A 13,902-nucleotide genomic window follows, 5' to 3' on the forward strand; every position below is an offset into this window, starting at 1 on the left:
AGTGGATTTCTGTGGAATATTGGTGCCAAGTGGAACTGCATTTAAATGTTGTAAAATAATGTATCATCTTAAAATTACAATAAATCGAATTTTAAATTTAAATAATCAGCTCTACAAATTGTTTAAAAATTGTTTCAGCATAACATATTTTAAATTCAGTGCACCCAATCTCAGATGTACTGCTGCACAAATTTAAATCAAATTTTTTACTACAAAAATCGAAATTTGAATACATTATCTCCATCTTAAAACATAAATTGCAAATTCAAATTATGGAATACAAATTTACTTTATTTAATTCATTTTTGAACCTTGACTCATAATTCCAAAAGACAGCATTTAAAAAAAAATCTGAAAAAATTCCAGAGACACAAAAATCACTGTATATATTTTAATTTTTCTGTAAAAGTGCAGCAATATTAAAAGGTATTTTTAAAATCATATTTATGTTATGGATATGATGTTGAGGCCACTTTGACCTTATGGAAGATGCTTTTTTAATTAAGTCAATATACCAAATATAATCCTATTGTAATGTTACCATGAACAACTAAATACATGTATATCCGTGTGTGTGTGTGTGTGTGTGTGTGTGTGAGTGTCACCTGTTGTTGACATGGTTGAGCAGATGCTCTTTGAACATCCAGCTCCACTTCTTGATGGTGTTCATGAGGGAGATTTTAAATGGTTTGATGTCGACCTGACACCAGCCACCGAACACCCTCTTCTCCTCCAGCGCCTGCACTGCCTCATACAGACTCTCAAACTCGTGGATCTAAACCACACACACACACACACACACACACACACACACACACACACACACAGGTAAGAAGAAATTATTTCAGAACTGCTTTAAATACACTAAAAGTGACTGGACGAATTTGAAAAGTCTTCCTTTTGGAAAAGAAGTGCAATGTACATACATAGTAATGGCACTTCTGAGGTTTTGAGGATAAACGTGAATAAAAAAATGTATTAATTTGTTAATAACAGATATATCTATAATATAATATACAATATATAATGTATACCTGCTCCTTTTATTCAGTATTTTTGACCATACTGAATTGTTAGTACCACCAAGACAGCTTTCGATGCGTCCTTAAATTTAATTTAGAATGGGTTTTCTACGAGTCGTATGCGTGTATATATGCTATTTTGGAAAGAGACAAATATATCTTGCTAAAAATTGTAGACGAAAGTTACTGGAAGCAGAAGTGTCTACGATTCTCACTTGCTCTTTAAAGTTGTCCAGTTTGGGCGGATTCTTGGTGAGCTCGTAATCGGCGTACAGCTCCACCTCCTCTGCTGAGAGGGCGTGGCCGTAGAGCAGGAACTGTCTCATAAACTCCGCCCTGTCTCCAGTCCACAGGTACCGATAAGAGCTGAACGAGTTCTGAAACTCTTTCACTTTAGAAATGATCGCCCGGGCGCGGGTGCGAATCAGCTGAGCCAGATCACACAACTCCGGCACCTGGGCGATATCCACCTGCAGTGTAACACACACATAGACACATGTACACATGTGCAGAGACTTACATGTCCACCTGCAGCATCTCTCACTCACACACACACACACACACACACACACACCTGGTAGGTCTCTGCCTTTTTGTGCTTGGCAACTCTGTTCATGTAGGAGGCCATTTTAAATATATCAGCCACCATCTTGTCAATGATGTAATAGAAGTTGCCTGTCTTGGAGAGGTCAAGCGAGGGGTGAAAGGTCATATCAGAGGTCAGGGTCAGCTGGACCTCGAACAGTGGTGCTATGCGCAGAGCCGAGTCCGTGTTATCGACTAGGTACTGTAGAGAGCAGCGCACGGCACTGCAGAATCCGCCCAGAACCATGCGGTCCACATGCTGTGTGTAAGCCTCCCAAGACTCGGAGTCGACATCAGCACCCAGGAGAACGGCATTTTCCTGAGTGAGACGGCGAGAGAATGAAATATAAAAGACAAAATGGATCTCCATTGTGCGATTTGGTATTTTATGTAAACGCTCACCTCAGAACAAAAAAAATGAGGATACAAAATGCAGAAGAGGAAATGAACCTGTACAAGTGTGTGTATTCTCTCTCCTGTTTCAGAGACAAGCCTGTACTGCTGTTTGAATTTTTCCTCCACATCAGCCACGTAAAGCAGCTCCCCGCGGAGACTGCTCCTGCGTCTGACACAAGCCGACTGGCTGAAAACTCCCATCAGTCCGTGCACAGTGTCCAGGTTCGCCTGGCTTTTCTGTACTCGCTCGGATATGCCGTGCACCAGATCACGTGTGCTGCGCACAAGGAAATCACGTCACTCTTTATTATATGCTGGAAGAGCTATAGGGCACTCTGGAATCTGGAATTTGCACCCTTTATGAACATTAACATATAAAATAAATGACTAAATATTTTGCTGCAATCCGACACAATATTGAAGACTCTCAAGACTCTCAAAGGTGAAGACTCTCTCCTGGAAATAATAGCAGCACTGACCTTTTTTCTGTAATGTTTTTTTTTTTTTTAACAATGATTTCCTCTTGGGGGTGCTAATGCAAATAATATGATCAAGAATAGAATGCTGATGTACATTATTCTCGAACAATGCTATTCAAAGGTTTGGACACTACTTAATTTTAGTAATAAAAATATATTGCGAGACATCAACACTGTGAAAAAACACACTTAGAAATAGACTCTTATTTTTTGACTCTTCAAAAGTAACCATGATGACAGCTCTGCATCCTCGTGGCAACTTCAGGAGAAAAAATTTTTTGTTTATAAAACAGAATATTACGAATAAAAAAAGTGCATAAACAAACAGGAAATATTAAAGAGAAAAAGCAGTAAAGAATAAAAACATATTGAATCTATTGAATATGGTAGCCAGAATAATGACATCACTGAGAGTATACAACCTCTTGATGTAATCCCAGAGCTCCTCCTGACTCCACCTCAGGTCCTTGAGGGCGGGGCTTAGAGTGCGTCTCACTTCCTCCATCTCTGCTTCCACCAATCGCAGCTCAACATCCAGAATAGTGCTGTGGAGCTTATTGTACCACTGAGTGACCTGAGAGAGTGTCGTAGTGTACTGCATACACACACACAAAGGTGAAAGAAGGTGGACACTAACATTTATGATGAGCACAAAACAGTACAGAGATGCTGATGTGCACAAACCCAACACACACACACACACACACACTTCAGAGCAACCTCACCACGTAGAGTGTCTCTTGTTTGGAGTAGAGGTGCAGTGCAGCATTGGGTACGTTATGATTCCTCAGCAGCCCAAAATACTTCACCTCCCTCAACACCGAAGTCAACTAACATGATCACACACACGCAAAGAGCAAGGGAGTATAGATAAAACCAAAAAACAAGAAAGAAACTGACAAATATTTGTGTGTGTGTGTGTGTTTTTGGATGTCTACTTTTCTTACCACAGGGTTAAAGCTGACATGGTACAGACCGCTCTCCTCATCCAGCGAGAGCAGCGGTTCATTCATGTGCATGTGGCACAGTTCGTCTAACCCCACACACCAGGTAGCGTACATCTCTTCATCCAGCTGATCGAGTACCTCCAAGACACACTCACATGCTCGCAACACCTGCTCCGCCTCAGGACTGTCTAACGGCCTGACACACACACACACACAGTATATAGTAGATATAAATACATCATACATTCTTTATGAATCTGACAAACAATACACTGTATGAAAATGACTTAGCAGTTGCGAGAGAAAAACATACACGTGTGTGAGGTGATTAAGGTTGCTGCGGTTGCTCAGAATTCTCTCTCTGAGCTCTTGTGACCATTTCAGGTTTCCAGCTACAGGTGGCAGGTTTTTACCGAGAACTGGGCAGCCATTTTGCAACTGCATAAGAAACACTCAAACTTTAGTAACTGTCAGAATTAAACCAAACCAAATGTCCCGACAAGGTTAAAAAATGTCAGATATTCCTAATTTTGTGGGGACGTTTGGTCCTCAAAAAGATCTTAACACACACACACACACACACACACACTGTTACCCTCTCCCTGTGGGTATCTAGTATATGCTGGCAGAGATTGACCTCCTCCTGAAACATGGCCAGAAGCAGGGAATAGTTTGGAGCAAACAGCTGGTGAACCCTCGGCCTCTCCAACAGAGTGCCAAAGATCTGCAATAGCTACATACGCGCGCGCACACACACACACACACACACACACACACACACACAGATGTTGATTCAGTGCTCCATTTTCTTAACAGCAAACAGAACTCCATATATAACACAATTCTAATACAACTACGAGTGTGTGTTACCTTGAAGGCCGACTCTAGGCTGGAAGAGTGCTGGAAGGCCAGGCTCAACACTGTCCCCAGTCGCTGGTCAAAGTCATGATTCTGTTCCACGATGCGATTGTAATCTCGCACAAAGTCCTACAACGCATGTTGAGCATAGCAGTGTTCAAGAAAAACCTACCTACCTTAAATATTTAGCATTAATATGTTCGCTTCAGTGGCATTCGACATTTAGTTTATAATCAAATGATGAGTTTTTTGATGTTATTGGGGCAGTCAGTGTGTTTCTGTGGAAGTGTGTGTGTGTGTGTGTGTGTGTGTGTGTGTGTGTGCACGCAATACAAAACCTCTTTACTGTAGTCCAAAGGGTCATATTTGCTTTCCCTGAAGATTCTCCAGCTGTCATGAAACTCATCATTCATCCTATAAACCATCTCGCTGAGAATTTTTCCTCTGGAGCCACCCAGCTCCACGCGTTCCAGCTTCAGGAAGTCCAACGCTGACGCAAACAGCTCCTAACACACGCAAAACACACATCGCTCATATCTTTTGTTGAACTCTCTTTTTATTACTCCTTAGACTCCTTAATTAAGGTGACTGATAATTCAGAATCACTGAATCACATGTTTTCGTCACAATATACATACTTAACAGCACAAATAAAAAAACCCACACACCCACATACCAAAAAAAAATTAAAAATATAGCCCAAATATTCTAACCCTTAATTAAGATCCATAATTGTTATTAGCACACTGAAAACAGAGCTATTAAATGTCAATTATATTTTAATCACTCACCTCGATCATGAGCAGCCTCTCATTGATGCGATCAGTGCGCTGGAAGATGAGCTGCGAGGGAAAATCCCAGGGTTTGACAGAACGTCCCAGCTGACTGTAAGGCCCCATTGGGCTCAGTCTGTCTCTGTACTGCTGGAAAGAGTGTTTAAATGCCCGAAACACCTGCAGCGCCCTCTGCACACGCTCTACACCCTCCTCCAGCTCCATCTTAAAAAGCTCCTCTGGGATCAGATACACCATCGCCTGTGCGCGCACACACACACACACACCGCAGGATACAGAACAGATGTGCACTGAGCACGTATGTACAATGCTTTTTCACTCTAATACAGAAAACAGGAACAGATATGATGACAAACCCTTGTACCATTTAAATGAAGCAACACTCATACAGATGATAACATGAAGAAAAAAATCAGTGTCTTAGCCACAAGAGGTACACAACAAACTATAACACTGAGTTGTGCAATTTTTATGAGTTTTTCCTACTAGCCTACCACTACTGCGGCACACACACTCTCTCTCGTCTCCTCTCACACACACACACCTTGTCGATGAGCAGGTTGCAGAACTCAGTAAGGAGTGTGACGATGCGTGGCGGGGAGCAGTAAAAGTGCGAGTGCGTCCAGATGAGAGCGAGTGTGTGAGAGAGAGCCGGGAAAAGCGGCTCCAGGTTGGTGAAGCTCCGCTCCTCAAACGCCACAATGAGTTTTCGCAGGGGCTTCAGGTGAAGGTCGATGTCCTCCGCCTCCACCACCGCTAACACACACACACACACACACACACACACAAGCAACACAGACAGCAATTTACCTTAGAATACACATTCATAATTTTTTTTTTATCTATGTGTGTATAAGGTGTAAATAAATTTAATTCGTTACCATAGTTTACTTTTTGGATGATGTCATGAAAAGAGGTGTAATAACTGCTGTTGATCCTTCGCAGAATCTCAAGCACCTGGTGAACTTTTGGATTTTGCAGCTACACACACACACACACACACACACACACACACACACACACACACTTATTAAAAAAGGATTCCTCAATGTTTTTTTGGGAAGTCAAATGTGTCCTTTAGTGCAGATAAAAAAAAAAAACAAGGTTATATCTAGCACCCTAAAAGATTTTTTGGTTTATATCTATGTGGAACCCTACGACTGAGAGTTATATTTTCAGAACCACATACAGAACCCCTTCAGGAACCTACTATCTATCTCTAACTTGAACCCTCTGTTGTAGGGGACTACATAGAAACATTAAGCATTCTCCTCAGATACACAGTACAAAGAACTCTTTAGGGTGATAGATGGTGCCACACTTTGGAAAACAGCAAGTAAATGAAGTTTTAGAAAGCTAGAATTGTTAATCATCCAAAAAAATCCTGGAGAAACAGACAGAATGCTTGAATGTGAGTATATTGTCTTACTACCTGTTTCTGAATTCCCTGCAGATTTTCTTTTTGATGAGCCCAGAAGTGCAGCTCAGCTGTGGGGCCCACGTGGTCTCCCTGACGCAGGAGCTGAGAAGAGTCTCGCTGCAGCACAGAGCCCATCTGCTGACTCCACTCTATCACCATGGTCTCAATAGCATACAGCAAAGCACGGTCTATCAGACACAAATCAGAGCTACACACACACACACACACACACACACACACACACACACACACACACACACTTCTTAAGAACACCTGCCTTGTAGCTCCATTGGGCATTTCATCAGGTAAACCTACTCTCCCACACCAAAGTTGATTAGTTTCCTATAACACCATGTTTACTAATTAAAGAACGACATACTCATGGATCAAACTTTTTATCTAGTCACAGTTAAGTTTAATGTAATGGAACATCTGGGAAAAGATTTAGATCCTGTTATCACTTTACATCCTAGCAGCTATAAAAAGTTGTTCCTTAATCGATCTCTCTTTTTCTCTCTCTTGAATTTAATAAGACAAAAATAAAGTAGCTTGTCATGTAACCAAGAAACCGAAAACCGCAAAATCTCTATTCGGGAAATTTCTGACGTTCCAGTGGGTAAAATTTACTGCCCAATACAAAGCTCTGGCCTTGTACCAGTGTCACTTTCTGACCGTAGGATTATGTTGGTTGGATATTTTTTGGGTTGTGGACTGTAACCCCAGCATTAACACTGCCATCCAAATAATATCTGCTCAGTGGTGATTTATCTCTCCTCACAGCCAGGGTAGAGGAGGGCGGACAAACTGTGCATTGTAACGGCTGGGATACAGTCATAATGTAACAGTAAACCTGTATGGTATACACACACACACACACACACACAAACCTGAGCTGCTGCTCATCTCTCCTGTCCACACTCAGAGGCAGGGGAAGCAGCGTTCGTCCCTGAGCACGACCTCGCAGTGTGACTGCCCGACTGCGCAGCTGCTCCAGATGCTTGCGTATGTCCTGGCCCAACACTCGTGGCCAGCCTGTCTGATTCAAAAGGTTTGCCAGGACTGACAGCAGAACCTTCACACACACACACACACACACACACACACACATACACACGATTGCCAAAATCATGAAGCCAGGTTTGAAACTAGACCACATCCAAATACACAAACAACTGTGCAAGCATTTCCATAATCAGATGCCAGCATCTGACTTCCACTGTAATTTCAGCTTGGGTGAGCTGAACCTATCAAAAAAAAAAAAAATCTTTACTTTTACACAGGAGCTACAAAGCTAATCCTTACCTGTTGCTAAAAACTAATAGAAGCTTATAGCTACCAATTTAGTTACAAGATTCAAGCTGCATGATTAGTACTATCCACTTGTTGCTGCCTTATTATATAAATTATTTGTTATTTTGACCTGATAACACTGAACATTTTCCTGTGTACAGTTTGCCTTCACCACGGTTTCTGGGTAAAAGAAGGAAAAGGTACCTCTATTTCACAAATTATCCATAAAAAAAGGATTTTGACAATTTGTCTTATTAAAAATAAGATCAAAATCAAAGGAAAAGGTTTATTAAAATTTAGGATAAGAAAAATGCTGGAGACCGTAATAATGACAAATAATTATTAAAGAATATTTATAGAATTAAAGAATATTTATATTACATTAAGAAAGAAAGATGCAAACTTGTGAAGTAATTTTTTTCATGATACCTGAGTATCTTTTGTACTCGTACAAACTATTTATATGATTTTATTAATATAAGCATCAAAGCTGCAAACAGACTTCCACTGCACCTGCGTAACGATAATGAGGGTATTTTATTTTATTTGGTTATTTCTGCGATCACGTCACGCTGATGTTTGGGTGGCTGTACCTGGCCGACGAGGATGGGGGCGTGGTCCAGGGGTTGCGCCGGCACTTCGCTGAGCCACAGCTGGGAACGGAAGGAGCTTCTGGAAACGCCACGGCCGGGTTTCTTCAGCAAACACAGCAGCTTGGTCCTCCACGGAGATGAGCTCTTTTGGGGGGAGAACAGGGACGTAGCGCTTTCAGATGTGAAAGCACCGGAAATAAGCAGCCACTTATTTCAATACCAAGAGTACATCAGTATACAGGACATGGACTTCTTGGTATGATATTACAGAAATAAACAGAAGGTCTGTTCATGAAGGAAAGTGTGGGTTTTGGTGCACAATCCACTACATCTACATCTGTAAATGTAGTACATAGTGTATATTATGCTTTTCAAAGCTGCCTCCAGTACACAGTGAGGACAAATCCTAAACCGTTTCCTATTCACTATATATGCCCACCACATAGGATATGACATAATGGTGCTCTAGAGCCTATATAGTGCGCTGTATTGTTTATTTAATGATGACGGCTTATGAGGGTGTATATTTCTCTCACCTGTTCGTCTCCTATGTGCAGCGTCCCCCCCGGCCCTGTGAACAGAACGAGGCGCTCGCCCCAGCCGTGATCTAGAAAGTCAAGCAAAGCCTTCTGGTTCTCCTCTGCTCCGATGAAGCGGTTCCACTTGTCTGTCTTCAGCCGCAGAGCCGTGAATACCTGCTCCTTCACGAAGTCCACTCGTTCATCTGAGAGCGCGCTGACTTTCAGCTGCCCGGACGGTACACGAACGCCTCCCTCCGCCATGCTGAGAGAAAGGAAGAGAAGTCAGAAACACTTTTTTATACAGCTTCATAAACAATACAAAACAGACCACTTACCTTCTCTTACTTACATCCACTTTTAATAGTTGCTGTCCTGTGTTTTATGCTAAGGATGAGTGTGTGTTCAGTGAGTGGAAATCGAACCCCTGGTGAAGGTTCAGGTCACCATGGTGACGGAAGGCAGAGCGGCTTTGTGTCCCTCTGCCTGTGTGTGTCGCTCAGGTGTAACGTACATCTGCTGCCAATGAAACCTGAGAAATGTGAGCATCCCAAGTATCATATAAGCACCACACACAGTGACACATCACTCGCCAAACAGCAGTGTTACATCAACGACCCAATAGTCATTCTTAAATTAAAGGTAAAACTAAAGTAAGTAAGTAAGTAAGTAACCCATGAGAAAATACTTAAGTAGTCGTTTTATAGTATCTGATGTTATATTTCCTTGAGATGTAATTGCATTACGCCTCTAATATTTACAGAATATAGCCTTATTCAGACAGAATTAAATTTACATGAGGTCTTCCTATTTCACAGGAGCTTCTCTGTGATTTTATTTCCACTTGGCTCAGCCATGTCAATATTTTGGTCTGTCCTCCTCTGAGAAAATTACAGGTCAAATTACCTACTGTTTTTCTTCAAACTCAGCGGATGTCTGATCATTTTAGTCCCATCCAGATACATGTCTGTGATTTTCTATGCAGCTGTCGCCTCGCCTTTTACAAAACAGCTTTTTGACCGCTGGTACTTGCTGTATTTAATCTCGCAACACACACATCAGTGACCCTCCCCAGATATTAAACACTTCCTGAATCACAAAACGAAAAAAGGATGCTTTAGAAGAGGCACTCAAATATATATATATATATATAGGTGGTAAAACCTCAACTACACAGGGAAAGAATTCCAAAAAATATTATAATTAAGCAAAATGAGAGCCCCCAGGCTAATTAAATAACAGCAGCTACTGGTATAAAACATTACTTTATATTCACATATACACAATATCATCAACTTTCAGTTAATGATAAATTAAAAATAAATAATGACTAGTTGCATCACTGCCAGTTCCATAAATATCTAATGATAAATGCTGATAAATGAATACTATAAATAATTTAATAGTTTATATTCAAACTGCTAACCATTTAGAGTTATGAATTTATCAGCATTTAACACTACATATTTAAGGAACTGACCACGTGACACAAAAACATCCGTAGAAAATACAGCCCACTAGAAACTCGCCGCTTCTATGATCATTTTATTGCTGCCCGGATGCGAGATTTTTATCACTGAGGAGGCGGGTAAAAAAAAAAAGTATTACAAATGTTACTCTGATAAACTAATCCAATCTGAATAGGGCTCATGAACGCAAAAAAAAAAAATCCAGTATTATCTTACAACAAAAATTTTATGTTAAAAACTATTATCAATAAATTCATGCCAATCCAGAGCCAATCCCGGGAACACTGGGTGTGAGGTGGGAATACACTCTGGATAGGATTCCAGTCCATCAGTAAAGGCAAACAATATGACTGATCACCTTCGTTCCTTGTTTCTTGTATGAGGATGGACATGAGTAGGTGTTTTCACATACCAAGGTGACTCTATATGTACAGTCAACCGGGCGTACCAGATAAAGAGGTGAAATGATATGTTCATGTAGTACACAGTTATAGAAGGGATTTATTTATAATCACACTATCCAGTGTCACCCAGATGTGGATGGGTTTTCTTTTGAGTCTGGTTCCTCTCAAGGTTTCTTCCTCGCATCATCTCAGGGAGTTTTTCCTCTTCACCATCACCTCTAGCTTGCTCATTAGGGATAAATCCACACATTTTACATTTTATATCCTGAATGTATTTATTTCTGTAAAGATGTTTTGTGACAATGCCCATTGTTAAAAGCACTATACAAATAAAACTGAATTGAAATGAAATTATGTGCCTGCTAAAAAAAAAAAAAAATCAAGCTTGGTCTGACCAGCTCCAGCTGCCAAACTTGCCAATTTAGAGACTCGGTCACGAGATCTGGCGCTTTATTAGAAACCTTTAGCAACTGTAATTCAAAAAAAGAGCTTAGCGACAAATCTAGTGACTTTTTGAGCAGATGTTAGTGACTATCCTGAACTCAATGAGCTCTCCAGCTCACATCATGACAGCTGATATGATATATGAGTTGAAAGAGCAGGTTTTGCTCGACTCACAGCAGTGTGTAACGTCTGGTTGCAAGTGCAAAACAGTCAATCACTGATCATCATTGTTTGTTTATCCCACTCTCCCATTTCTTTGCAATATATATATATGTAATAAAAGCAAGTAACTACTCACCTTTTTCCACGACTACTCACTGCCATTCCATCCTTTTTAATCTGTGTGCTTGACACTATTATTTTCTATTCTGAGAAAATGCTATTCTATTCTATTGTATACTGTATGAAAATCTTCCTTCTTCATGTATCCTAATTTATAATTTGATTTGCCAATAATCATGATTAATAGATTAACATGCAAATTAATCTGCGACGTCATCTAGTGACTTTTTAAGCGTGCTTTAGCTACGTTCCTGTGAAAAGATCTGGCAACACTGCATGAGTCAGAAACCTCGAGAGGAACCAGACTTTAAAGGGAACACATCCTTTTCTGGATAACACCAGATAGTGGGATTACAAATCATTACTTTTTTACAACTGTATACTATCAGGTCACACAGTACTAAGTGTGTTTACAGGAGGAGATTGTGAGTGTTTAGAGGATGTTCAGTATAAGCACATTGTGATTAAGGGTCCTAGGATGAGCACTGCACAGTCTTTATGATTGCAGCAGCAGCTCAGTTTCCAGGTGAGATTATCCACTGAAGCACTGAAGGAGAAACTTGGGCATAAAGTGTCTGGGGAAATACAAAACATTAGAGCATCCATGTTATTTACTGTTGTGTTATTTTCTTGAAAATAACTTGTGGTATTAGCAGGTGAATCAGAAACTGTTTCCTTTATAGCAGCTCCTTAATTTACTAACAGCCTGACTGATGCTAGGTTGAGAGAAGTACCATGTGTTTGCATGATTTTTTCACTCGTAACGTTAGAAAGCAACCTGACAAGAGCTTACAGGATTTCTGAAAGGATTTTAAAGCCATATAATGTGTATTAATTCATTTAGGTCCCGTAAAAAAATAACTGTTCAATGTCCGACATCAAGCAAACACTGATGTGACTCCTCCAGGCGCGTGCCTTCGCCAAATTAGCCTTTAGCTAACCAAATAAAGTTCATTTCTTTACCTAGATATAAATAATTAACGCTAGAGTTACTTCAGAAACAGTTAAGATTTGATAAGTAAATAATAGTAACAACTATTTTAAGAGCTTTCTTACCATAGTCATCTTTGGTTTCCCTCCGAGTAGGTTTGGGAGTCGACCACAAAGAGTCGACTCTCTGATTCTAGTGGGATTTGAGAGTCGGCTCCAAGATGGCATGAATCGAACTCGACTGTCGAGTTGAAAAGTGTCGTTCGCGAACGAGCCGGCTCCATGTGTCGACTCTTTAATGAGAGCCGACTCACACACCTGAGGATCCGTTTTAGTGATTGGATAACGGTCGAAATTTTGAAAATTTAAAATGTAACTGTCTCCTTGCTTAATATTGCAGTAGATAACAAGGAAAATGAACCAAATTAAAATCTTTGCTTTTGAAAATGTAGTGAAATAAAGGTCATTTAGACTCAGGAAAATTATAAACATTTAAAAGTACTAAAATTGCTTAGTATTAGCCTGTCCAGTGAACAACACTCTGGTTGAAAAAGTACTAAAACAAGGAAAATCATGGATTATTCACCTATATCATAACCCTAATGAATTCTTGAATCTGATTGGTCAGAATGTGTTGATTTTCTATAACATCAGCTCTGACATGAGTGGTGGCTGATTTAAGGCAAATTACAGTTGAATAAGTTAAATATTTGAATTTTTTTTTTCTCGATTCTGATTGGTCAGAAAGTGTTGGCGATTCAATTAGAGCCTGAAAGACAATTTCAAGTTACAACTCTATAAGTTTGCAAAATTCTCCTCATAATGATTTATAAGGATGTATAGAGGCGTTGGGGGAGTGTCTATAAAATGACTGACAAGAGGCCACTCCAAACACAAACACACATTCCAGACCTGAACGCAGGTTTTTCCATATTATTTGCAGTTATAAGAAATGAAAAATATTGACTATTGCACCTTTAAAAATGTGTAATTTTTGACATGGTGAAGTTTTGTACAGAGATGCTTATTCAGCCTTTTTGGAAGGAGTCTCCAGTATCAGCACTTTGTAACACTCAAGTTTCCAGGACATGCGGTTTCCCAGTAACATGACAAGATGCATTTTTGGTCTTACTAACTTCAAAAATAAAGAAAGAGAGTTTGGTGAAAGAACATCTGTTTATAGTTGCTGTAACGTAAGCAATAACAGGAACTTGTATTATGTATGTTCCACAACTTTATGTGTAACTATAAACGGATAAAACTTACAATATGCTGTTCTTTAATAAATAGAAAATGTTAGCATTGGGAAATTGATAACAATTTGGAGTGGAAACAGTAACTCTGCTTTATCACACCACCCTGTCGTTGATTATTTTCTTATAACAGCACTCCCCAGAGTTTTTTATACTTTATAACATAATGAATGTTGTTGCCAAAATAATGGTTTCCTAAAGTCCCTAAAATATAAAAC

At 40.0% G+C, this 13,902-nt stretch overlaps 1 protein-coding gene across 1 annotated transcript in view; it reads right to left on the reverse strand.

Annotated features, from left to right (window-relative positions):
* dnah9l (dynein, axonemal, heavy polypeptide 9 like) overlaps nt 1-9,994 on the reverse strand; it is a 46,750-nt gene extending 36,756 nt beyond the window's left edge. Inside the window, exons 1-18 of the mRNA XM_053230468.1 lie at nt 8,921-9,994; nt 8,385-8,528; nt 7,389-7,573; nt 6,514-6,709; nt 5,963-6,062; nt 5,626-5,837; nt 5,079-5,321; nt 4,626-4,793; nt 4,300-4,416; nt 4,025-4,162; nt 3,743-3,867; nt 3,430-3,625; nt 3,208-3,312; nt 2,905-3,077; nt 2,058-2,280; nt 1,597-1,926; nt 1,238-1,492; nt 606-775 (exon numbers count right to left, since the gene is read on the reverse strand). Of these exons, the coding sequence (XP_053086443.1) occupies nt 606-775; nt 1,238-1,492; nt 1,597-1,926; nt 2,058-2,280; nt 2,905-3,077; nt 3,208-3,312; nt 3,430-3,625; nt 3,743-3,867; nt 4,025-4,162; nt 4,300-4,416; nt 4,626-4,793; nt 5,079-5,321; nt 5,626-5,837; nt 5,963-6,062; nt 6,514-6,709; nt 7,389-7,573; nt 8,385-8,528; nt 8,921-9,166 (3,326 nt within the window). The 5' untranslated portion in view covers nt 9,167-9,994. The remainder of the gene's footprint in view (nt 1-605; nt 776-1,237; nt 1,493-1,596; nt 1,927-2,057; nt 2,281-2,904; nt 3,078-3,207; nt 3,313-3,429; nt 3,626-3,742; nt 3,868-4,024; nt 4,163-4,299; nt 4,417-4,625; nt 4,794-5,078; nt 5,322-5,625; nt 5,838-5,962; nt 6,063-6,513; nt 6,710-7,388; nt 7,574-8,384; nt 8,529-8,920) is intronic.
* Between the last annotated feature and the right edge of the window lie 3,908 nt (nt 9,995-13,902).

Source organism: Pangasianodon hypophthalmus, chromosome 2 (genome assembly GCF_027358585.1).
Source record: "Pangasianodon hypophthalmus isolate fPanHyp1 chromosome 2, fPanHyp1.pri, whole genome shotgun sequence".
Classification (NCBI taxonomy): Eukaryota; Metazoa; Chordata; class Actinopteri; order Siluriformes; family Pangasiidae; genus Pangasianodon; species Pangasianodon hypophthalmus.